This window comes from Melanostigma gelatinosum (assembly GCF_949748355.1).
Source record: "Melanostigma gelatinosum genome assembly, chromosome: 4".
NCBI lineage: Eukaryota > Metazoa > Chordata > Actinopteri > Perciformes > Zoarcidae > Melanostigma > Melanostigma gelatinosum.
Window position 1 is genome coordinate 26,052,893 of NC_136637.1, and position 10,915 is coordinate 26,063,807.

At 40.2% G+C, this 10,915-nt stretch overlaps 2 protein-coding genes across 8 annotated transcripts; both read left to right on the forward strand.

Moving 5' to 3' along the window:
* The first annotated feature begins 181 nt into the window (after positions 1-181).
* Positions 182-2,712, forward strand: uqcr11 (ubiquinol-cytochrome c reductase, complex III subunit XI). Its single transcript, XM_079267595.1, has 3 exons — positions 182-297; positions 1,333-1,472; positions 2,299-2,712. The coding sequence occupies exons 1-2, from the start codon at positions 236-238 to the stop codon at positions 1,451-1,453; spliced, it is 183 nt and encodes a 60-aa protein (XP_079123721.1). The 5' UTR covers positions 182-235; the 3' UTR covers positions 1,454-1,472; positions 2,299-2,712.
* A 160-nt stretch (positions 2,713-2,872) lies between these two features.
* mbd3b (methyl-CpG binding domain protein 3b) lies at positions 2,873-10,646 on the forward strand. 7 transcript variants are annotated; one of them, XM_079267521.1, is made up of 8 exons: positions 4,449-4,704; positions 5,040-5,108; positions 5,667-5,826; positions 6,462-6,599; positions 6,771-6,861; positions 7,579-7,756; positions 8,269-8,421; positions 9,004-10,646. In XM_079267521.1, the coding sequence occupies exons 1-7, from the start codon at positions 4,595-4,597 to the stop codon at positions 8,414-8,416; spliced, it is 894 nt and encodes a 297-aa protein (XP_079123647.1). In that variant the 5' UTR covers positions 4,449-4,594; the 3' UTR covers positions 8,417-8,421; positions 9,004-10,646. The 7 variants fall into 7 exon arrangements, with proteins under 7 accessions (XP_079123651.1, XP_079123650.1, XP_079123647.1 ...); XM_079267522.1 differs by having other exon boundaries at positions 5,043-5,108; XM_079267525.1 differs by lacking the exons at positions 4,449-4,704; positions 5,040-5,108 and adding an exon at positions 2,873-2,980.
* The last annotated feature ends 269 nt before the right edge of the window (positions 10,647-10,915 follow it).

The window sequence follows — 10,915 nt, forward strand, 5'->3', positions numbered from 1 at the left end:
ACCAGTTGATTTCTCAAAGTCGACACGCACAGTACTGCAATATTGCTTCTAACTACATGGTTGCCCAACACAGAGCACAGTCCTGAAAACAACTCTGTTGTAAACGGAGACCTTTGAATTGGTGGCCTGAAATGAACCGTAGCTGTAGCTGCACGTAGCCAGTTTATTTTTAACAGGCATAAAAAAAAGGCAGTCCAGGGGTCCTTCACGGCCATCAGCGCGAGAGAAGGTCAGGATGGTGCAAAAAATACTTAATAAACTCGTCGGTGCCAAGTACATTACTATTCTAAGGACGTGGTAAGTTAAACCATCAACAAAGGTGGAGTACTGTTTTAGAAATAATGTTTTTTAGTGCTTCCGTCATGTTAAAAATACTACAACGGTTGTGTCCTGGGTGACCCGCTTAGCTTACTAGCTTAGCCTGCTTGTTATTTCCCACTGATTTAGCTAGCTGGGCTAGTTAGCATAATGCTACTATAACCAACGATGCTGAATTGTGTCTGCTCTAATTGAACAGCTAACGGTAGGTTAGTTGTTCGTTTGTTTACACTGACACTAAAGCTTTGTATCATGTTGTCTTATATGTCAGAGATTTAATAGCTAGTTAACCATATCAAAGTTATTTTAATATTCAATATCTTGAAGTGTTCATAGTCCTTTGCTAAAATAAAAGCATCTCAGTTAATTCATGAACTATTTGACCAGTTTGTTAATGTTAGTCTGATAAACCTCTAAATTATGTAAAATCACAGTAAATATAATAGATGTCAATATGATAAAAGGAGATGCGTGTTTTTACATGACATTATCTTCCTCAAATATGATGGCGTAGGAGTGACCACTCATGAGTTAGCTAAACTTGACAGCTGTTTGTTTTTCCACAAACAGTGAGTACAGCACTATAACTGACCTTGCAAAGTGCACACAGAGAAAAACTCAGATGGCGACTGTTGAACAGTAATTTGTAAAGATTATTATTTAACGTGTACTAATCAATCGATCATCAAAACGGTTTTAGCTGTTTGACCCTTTGTATAAACCGGAATAACCCTTTTGCCTATGCACAATAACGTAAACCAGTGTTAGAGCTAGTTCATTTGGTTCCTGTTGTCAGTTACCATAAAGGTATTATTTATACTATTAATATTTATGATCTTGTGAAAATAGCACATTTACTAGGATAGAAAAATCTTTATTTTAAGTTTAGTAGCTATTTGTGAATCACAACCATTTCTGTGTCACTTTGTGCATTGACTTGGGGAAGTGTGCATGTTGAAACTAAAAAACATTATTCTGACAATGGTTGTATGTGCCATTTTTTTTTCCATCTAGGGTACCAAATATGGTGGCCTGGGGAACAGTTGGTGGAGTGGCGCTCATTCACTTCACAGACTGGCGATTGGTCCTGGACTATGTGCCATACATTAAAGGGAAGTTCAGCGACGATGAGTAAAGTCCCACACAACGAAATTGTGAGTGTATTATTATAATCAACACCCGTTTAACTGAGCTTTTGTCCACATACTTTGTTTGCTGTGTTCAGTTGGATTGCTCATCAGCTTTAGCCACACCCACGTACTCCTGATAAGATCAGGCAGGTGTAACATGCCAGGTGTTGGAACTGAACATTGAAATTAAAACACACTCTTGATTATTGGTTAAAGTTGCTGTGGCCACCCCATACTGAGGCCAGAAATAACTTATTCTAAAACACCTGTAGTGCTCACTAACTAAAGTTTACTCCAGGCTGAGAATAAAGGCCATAGAGTTCTTGTTGCTCTTGTGAGCTTGTTAGATGACAACATACAGGCTTTATGCTTCTGAGTAATCTTAAAGCCTTGCAAAAGGGTCAGACTAGTTTTGAAATAGAAACAGCCAGTTTATGGCATAATAAAAGTTTAGAAAAAGTATGCATTCATCACAGCTGGCCCGACAGATTTAATTTTGAATATGAATTGTTAAATTGTATTGTTGGGGTGTAGTGGTTAGGGCTTGCCTATTTTTAAATGATCAATTTGTTTACTCAGTTCATGATTATCAATGTGGTAAACATTTCACTTCCCTCAATGATCTATTAACATTATTATAATACTTTGTTTTGCAACCTAAACCCCAGACAATAGCCATCATATCCACTGTAACACCACACTGTAGCCATGTGGATTTTTCCTAAGCCCTATTTTTTGTCAGAAATGCAACCTCGGAGGTAGACAAGATGTGTTTTTTTTCTTTACACATTCAAACAGATGTGTTTATGTACATTTTGCTAACAAATGGTGCTGTGTGTCTTGCCTACAGGACCAGAGCTTGGGAATGGGTGCACGGGTGGATTGCTTACACAACGCCAGCTTAAGTAGGATGCCCTGGCTCAACAATCAGTCGCTGAGGGCTTGTTAGCAGTTTGGACGACAAAATGCACTCTGTATAAATGCTACTTTTGATCCAGTGTTATTTAATGTGAATAAATCTTTAATTGTCCCCCAATGTGTCAAGTTATTCTGCAAAATGTCATCTATTGAAATGTTTTGTTTCAATTGCTTGATGTTTGGAGTATTTTTCTATTTGGTGTTCAGTGCTAAAAAAAGAAAGATTATACTTTAATTTTCTTTTGCATGGAGCAGTTGTAAAAGCGTGGCTTTGCTCACATGACATTTGCCAACTGGTCTCTATTTGTACTGTAAAAGTAGTGTGAAATAAAAACGTTTTTGCATATGTAAAGTGTTGCGATAATATGATTCCGATTGCATGCGGACTCACACTAATTCACCGAGGTGTTATGGGCCCAATTGCACGCCGAGAATACGCCAGGTTCGCCCCAGACACGATACTCTTTTTATCTACCAGACTGCGAAATTTGCGTGGATAATGTCTCATTTCTCCCATCGAAGGGGGGAGGGGACTGAAAGAGGAGAGGGGAGAGAAGGGATTTAACACAGCGAGAGGGAGAAAACGATAGTGTCTTCAAGATGGATAAAAACGAGTAAGTACATCATCTGAAGGGCAATGAAACCCACAAGAACTGTATTAATTGTTATTGTAGCGTTGTTTTACGCTGTTTGTCGTTCTCGTAATATATTTGAAAGTATGTTTATCATCGATAAGCCAGATGACCTCAGTGGTTTCGCATTTGGAAATAGAAATGCTGTGGTCTTAAGCTAGCATGTCAGTAATTGTACTATGATTAAACTGTCCTGATATTTGCAGCTAATGTTGAAATGAACCACGGAGTCCGTACACTGCGTCGACAAATGTCGAGATACGATTTTAATCTCACAAAGAGAATCAAAAATGTTTTTTCTTCTCTGCATCGTTGCATGCACAAAGCCTCCATATATGCATGATATGCTTTTAAAATGGTGTCTGCGTTTAATCGTTAAGATCTACTTTGTTCATTCATAAAATCCGGCTTCAAGTCTGAATGACAACGGTACATTGTCGTGGTGAAAAGGGCTTCTCCTATGTCACGTAGCTAACATGAAACTTTAATTTTCAGTTCCTGAGAAAGCTACAAGTGAAGGACGCTATTTTGTTATCTAGTCGATGTTATTATTCAGCGGCGTCCATCATTGTTGTCACTGTGTATCTACATGATTGCTGTTTACGGTATATTTGTAGCAGTAGCTTCATTTTTGTTTCCCATAGGTTACTGGTGTACCTGGCTACCACCGTCAACCTAGAAAATAACACTTCCGGTAAAACATTTCAAAATAAAAGACCAACGGACAAAAAGGTATTTTGATAGATCCGGTTCTTGGAATGGTTAAATTAATAAGAGTTTTACTCAAGTAACAAAATTATAACTATATTCAAAGACATGCTTGAACATTTTAAATAAATATGGAGTGAGACAAAATGCTGGAAGTGCACCTTAAGTAAAAGTTTATTTTGTCAAAATATTTCCCCCATTGGTCAATAATGAAGTTACACCATCACACACATTCAATGAATTCATGTAGAATACAGTGCTGTTTTTAACTATTCACTTTTCGAAAATATTTTATTTTGTATAGTAGTTGCTGGACACTAATGTGTTATATTCCCTTAATCTAATGAGGCAATTCCCATTTAGATTGATAAAATACAGTACTAAGAAACAATAACGTAATGTAGAAAAAAATATTTAATCTGGACTTCTTTGAATACACTTTTAAAACTAATTTTCTGAATTGAATGTAACGTTTAGGGCTTGACTGGGGCCTTGTGAGACTTAACATCAAACCAGGTAAAGTTATATCGCTCTCACTGACGGTAAATTTATTCCGTGACACAGTCGCGCTAACTTCCTGTCTCGTCCCGACCGTTGACGCAGCCGTGTCGTCCTATGTTTTCCTTGCGGATGTAGCCCTCGTGCCCCCGGCCTAGACAGGCAGGTAGTGATGCGGCCGCGGTTCTTCCGCGGAGCGATCTGCGCGACGACAAAAAGAGGCGATACGTTGTTAGCAGGGAGATCCCATTACAGAGGACGCATGTTGTACTATGGTCGAAACAAAAGCGTAAGAAGCGATAGGCCAAAAAAAAAAAATAATAATCCTGAAATCTAATCTGTTTATGCGCAGTAACTTTTTAGTGGATTTATAGGCTACTCGCGTGGGAAATGGAGAAGAAAAGGTGGGATTGCACTGCTCTCCCCAAGGGCTGGAAAATGGAAGAAGTGACCAGAAAGTCGGGTTTGTCAGCTGGAAAAAGCGATGTCTATTATTTTAGGTACTAAACGAACCGAGGGCTTGCAAAACTTACAGGTGCGCAAGACACCGAGTTTGCGGACGGAAACAGACAGGGTTGTGATAAAGAGGGAGGGGGCGGTATAAAGTTTGAGATGGGTATGGGAGGAGGGGGGTACCAAGGCTGGTAACAAGGCCAGCTTCTCTCACAAGAGTTGAGATAAGGAGTTTGTCCAACCGTGCGGGCTAGTAGTAGTAGCAGCAGCTCACGCCTGGCGAGGCCTGTTTAATGAATCTAACTCCGTGTCATCTCAGTTAATACTGTTTCATTCCCCATTTGAAGTGAACCAACAAACGCCAGATTTTGTTTTCATTTAGCAGAGGAGAAGAGCAAGATGAGGAACAGAGGCAAGAGAGGGGGGAGGCGGGTCGGTTGTATAGCTTGTGGTAGGCTAACCGTCCACTCATATACTGGTGTTTAACTGTGATGTAAGATACATTTGCATGAGTTTACTAGCACGTATCCACCCACAGTCGGTCCTTTTTGTTGGTCATCGCTCAGGCTTATAATAGTGTTTGCTCCCACAAGTGGAGCTACAAGTGTTAGTTTTTGCCATGTTGACATTGTGCTCACTGGTTGTTGGAGGTTCATTTTAATGCTTTATGAACAATGTTGTTGAATGTGTTTATATATATATTGTGATATCTGCTCATCACACTAGATTGTGTGCAGCTTGTAATAGATAACGAGGGTTAAGGTAGTCAGCAAAGATCCATTTCACACAGTGATGTGATTTTGAGTGTCGTTGCTCATTTGAATGTGCTCTGCTTCTGTTTGCATTTGACTTGTTGCATGTTGTGATACTTGTTTTGTACTTTTTCTGTGTTTTTGAAGTTTTGTTTCCCTGCCGTCGTCTCTTGTCTTGGACACCTTTTTTTTGTCTGTTTTTGTAAGAGATGATATGAGTAGAGTGGTTTCTTATGTCCCTGCCTTCCCCGCCGCAGTCCATCTGGGAAGAAGTTTCGGAGCAAGCCTCAGCTGGCCCGTTATCTTGGGAACCAGATGGACCTCAGCTCCTTCGATTTCCGCACGGGGAAGATGCTGATGAGCAAGCTGAACAAGAACCGCCAGAGACTGCGCTATGATAACAACAACCAGAATAAGGTGAGACAACCGGACACTGACGAACACAACTAATGGTGACCTGGACACAAAGTGTAGCAGGATGAAGCCTCAAGAGATCACTGCCAGTGAAACACCCTCACATAAACGTCATGTAGTCAAGTTTATTTATAAAGCACATTTCGTACGACAGGCGTAGACTTGATATGCTTCAAGATAAAAAAGTAAAAGATCATACATGACAAAAACCTATAAGATAAGAACATATGTGAGAACAACATTTTATATTACTTGTCGAGCTTTCACGAGTATAGACATGTATATGTTTATTTACATTTGTCCATGCAGGTTAAATAAGACAGAAACTGCTCAACTGATGTCTTATTTTAACCACATCAGAACTGGAGAGAAGAAATAGTGTTAAACTAGCTTTTTCCAATTTTTTTCTCGAAATAATCACTTTTTCTCATGGACCTGGAGTCTCAGATGAGTTAACTAGTTTGAACACTGACATAGGGTTAGGCCTCTAAAAGCTGTATGAGATATATGAGATTCGTGTCTTCTTGTGTGGTTGTAATCAACAGTTTTGTGGAATAACGCGTCACATTCTGTCTCTTACAATCTCCTGGCCACTCATCCCCCCCCCCCCCCCCCACTCTGTGTTTGATATGTTGAAGGGCAAGCCTGACTTGAACACGTCACTCCCCGTCAGACAGACGGCCTCCATCTTTAAGCAGCCTGTGACCAAGGTTACCAACCACCCAAACAACAAAGTGAAAACGGATCCTCAGAAAGCTGTCGATCAGCCCAGACAGGTGAACGATCAACATCATCCCAAACATATCGCAAACACATGATGATCTCATGCAGAAGAAATGTGCTACTGTATTTGTTTAACTCGAAGCAGCAGAATATTTTCATTTAAGTTTCAAAACGGCCTGCAGTGAATATTACTCTCTTTGTTTCTTTCTTTTTCTTGTCAACAGCTTTTTTGGGAGAAGAAACTCGGTGGTCTCAATGCTTATGACATTGCAGAGGAGCTGGTGAAAACAATGGAACTACCGAAAGGCCTGCAAGGTAATGTACACAAGTTAGTCACCGATTCTTCAGACAAAATAAACAGGTTATTGTGCTATCAGGGACCGTGGTTGATTCGTGATCATACGGATCCCCCTTCGCGGTTAGGCACGCATCTGAACCGCGGATAAATTACAGTTTAACCATCGAAATAAAGTTTTACTGACGTCGATATTCAGCAAGATATGCGATCAGGAGATCAGCATGAATGCTTTCTGTTCGCTGATCCCTGATAATGCTGCACTGTGAACATTAAACCTGTGTTGAAATTGACAGAAGAGCTTTTAACGATGACAGCACCGCTGTCATTCAGTTACATCGTGATGCGTTCAGGCTCTGTTCAGTGAATATGACTATCGGGCAAAGGTGAATTATAACGTTATCATGATGCGTTCACTTGTAATCTCGTAAAATGTAGTTTTAGTGAAAAACTTAAATAAACATAGTTGATTGAAGGAGATGTTTTCACAACAACATAAATAGATAGCGATGAATTATGACCTGTTTAAAATACTTCTAAGCAGCTTATAATGCATCATTAAAACAACTGATGACATGATTTTGTTAATCAATAAAACTGCAATCTTTTATTTCCTAATCATTTGAGTTGTGTGTTTTTATGAAGAACAAAAAACACTAGATGACTATAACAAAGGAGTAACAGTTGTGATGTTCCTTCCAAATGTCATCCCACCACCCGGCCGTTTGGTCCTTCAGGTGTTGGTCCAGGCTGCTCAGACAAGACTCTCCTGTCGGCTATTGCGAGCGCTCTGCACACCAGCGCCGCTCCCATCACTGGCCAGCTGTCTGCTGCTGTGGAGAAGAACCCAGGAGTCTGGCTCAACACTACGCAGCCGCTGTGCAAGGCCTTCATCGTCACCGATGAGGACATCAGGTGATTGTTTTTTCTTTTACAGTGTTAGATCCTGATAATTCATTGCTGGAGCCAATTGTTGGAGCCAGTTGTTTGAACTTTTTTGCCTTTCTGGCTTTGAGCAAAATGTATCAGCATGTGTGGCAGTTGAAAAAAAGTTGTTACAAATCTTCCGATATCCTTCAGTGTGTTTAAAAATAAGAAATAACTACTCAGCCAGGGTGCGTAATGGCATATGTTGTACGATTTACCAGTTCATGAAATATTGGCTTCTATTTTAAATGCTGAAGCACAATAACGAGTCGCAAAGACATAATGGAGAAATCTTCCATATTGGAATTGACCGTGAACATTTGTTTTTCACTTTTTGTCGTCTTTGATTTCCCCCGAAGTTGACTGAGTCTGTTCAGTGGTCCATAACACGTGACCCCGCTCTTTTTAAACACGCACCATCTGTCCTGTGCTGATTCGGTGGCTGTGATGGGCAGCAGCAACTGCCAACTGTATCCGCTTCCTGTTGTGTTTGTGTGTAGGAAACAGGAGGAGCTGGTGTACAGTGTGAGGAAAAGGCTGGAGGAGGCTCTGATGGCGGACATGTTGGCTCACGTCGAGGAGGCCGCCGGCGAGGGAGAGGCTCTGAAAGACGATGGCAACAGCAGTGAAGATATGGAGAGTGTATAGCACAGGTTGGTAAAGGGGCAATTTAGGCTCATGAGCAAATTATTTAGATGATAGACGATGTGTGACCTTCTATCCCACCTGTGGCCCTCACAGAAAACCAAGCAACTCATGAAATGAATGTTTAAAGGCAATTTGCAAACATTTGTAGCTTGCTGAATCTCAAAGGCATATCATGAGCTTTGGGTAGTGTTTTATATTCAGGTCCTTGTAATAAGCGTTAATAGGTAATAACGCCCTTACACGATGCCCAATAACATTATACTATGTTAATGAAACAAAGTGTTAATAATTGCAACATAAACTCATTCATTGTTAGATTACAAGGCATTTATGAACACTTACCCATTATCTAATTTATAACCCTTTTAATAAGGGTTTTTTGTTGCTTTATTAAGTCTTTTTTTAAACACATAATGTTAATAAGCATCTTATAACTAAAGCTTATTACAAGGACCTTAACATAGAGCGTTGCAGGGTTGGGTACTTGCTGCATGAATTATTACATCATAATTTATAAGATGCAACCGAGCTATTCAAAAACAAAATAGAGAATGTTTCTTCTAATTGCCAATCCTCTCCTCTTGTAGGGATTTGTTCAACGTCTGCACACACACGACCATGAACAGTAGGAGCCACACAGCAGTCCTCCCCTGTTGAGCTGTCCCCGTGTATCTGCGTCCAACTTCACCCGTTACCCAACTTACACCAGTCCAGTAGAGAGCTGTCTTCCCCTCGCTTGAACCCAAAACACTCGGAGTCTCACATGCGTCTGTTCACCATCGTCTCCACTGGACAGGACTCCTCGACTTCAACAAGCAATTAAATTAAAGCTCGGTGGACCTTTGACAAGGAGATTTTAAATATTTTCTTTAACTTTAAAATATAAAATAATTTATCAATGGTGTCAAAATTAGTGTTTGATGAAAAGAGTGTTTTTTACTGAAAGGCTTTGAATGGTTTTGTATTTTTCGTGTCAAATCCAAACATTTTATGTCGGCAAAAGTAAAATTCTGTGCTTTTTTTCTGGTTTTCTTTTTTTGTTTTGGCAAATTGGAAATGAATGTTGTGTAATTTTGGCATGTCTTGAATTTATGATGCACCACACGAGTTGGCTGACACAAAACACCGTCTTTTCTAGTGGAACCAGATGTAGCTATACCGAGTTGGGCTAATTCGGGGCCAACCTGCATGCCGGCTGACGATACAGATGCAGAAGGTGTAGTTTGACTCCCGTGTTCACCCACTGGAGGGGACAGTCAAGTTTCTATTGTTGTAATTTCAATGAAATATTGTACTTCGTGACCGCTGTGTCGCCCTGTGAGTCGTGTCCAGTGTTGACCAAAGAGGAGACGTGTCATTTGGAAGAGGGTTGTGTGACGTGCATGTAACTAAAGTCTGCTTGGTATTTTACCGTAAGCGACTATATCGGCGCTGCTGTGGTGCAACTCGACGTGAGGAAAGTAAAAAGTATGCGTTGGTAGGGCTGGGCGATGTGGAGAACATGGAATATCAAGATATTTTTGATGAAATACCTCAACGACGACATTGTAGGGTTGACCCTTGGTGCTTTTACAAAATATTTAAACAAAGCGCTTTTTAATAAATAATCACCAGTAATGTGGATATATTGACGAAGTGGGTAAAAGGACAGTCTGGCAATTCTGGAAAATTGCATAATTTGACTGTAATTCAGCCTTTAAAACCAGAAAAAGACAACACTTGTACCATATTACGATAAATAAAATCTAAGATGATATCTAGTCTTATACCACGATATCAATATGTTGCCCAGCCCTATATGTTGGGGCTGAGCACAATGGGAAAGAAATGACCTGAAACCTCTTTCTATTGTAAAAGTATTGGGTTTAAACCTCAACGTCATCGTTTTAGGTGCTGACTGATGTTGAAGCGGTTTCTGCTTTGTTTCTGCCACAGTTTCTATCCACGCGTTTATGCTTTTATGTGTCTTTTTAATGTGTCAATGTTACAACACACAAGCTGCCTCCTCTTAAACCCACGCACAAAATTGGTGACGCCGCAAATTAGTTAACATTGCGTTTAGATGTAATTTATCATCTGAGGATTAATGCTTTTGTATTTTTTACCCCTGCCTGTCGAGGTGTGATGGTGAATCATGTACCCAGCTGAAATCATGAAAATCCCGTCTCTATATCAGCAGGCTGATTGCTGAAATGAATTTGATTGTATTCCATATTAAAATGAGTCCACATGTCATAAACTCTGCTGATGTATCTTCTTTTTCCTTTTAAAACTACTAAAAATACTGTTTAGGTACATTTTATCCTGCAAAAGTATGTCTTTGAGAGGCCACCCTGGCTGGCTGTGATGATTCACACTGCACATTCAAATGGAGAAACCCCTCCACGCAACCACTGCGTCCTCCCACAGATTAGCAGTTAACGTGACAGTCCTCAGTGTGAGCCCGGACAAAGTGCAAAATACTGTCACCAGGACACAGAGCGGCTCTTCTGCGGAGGT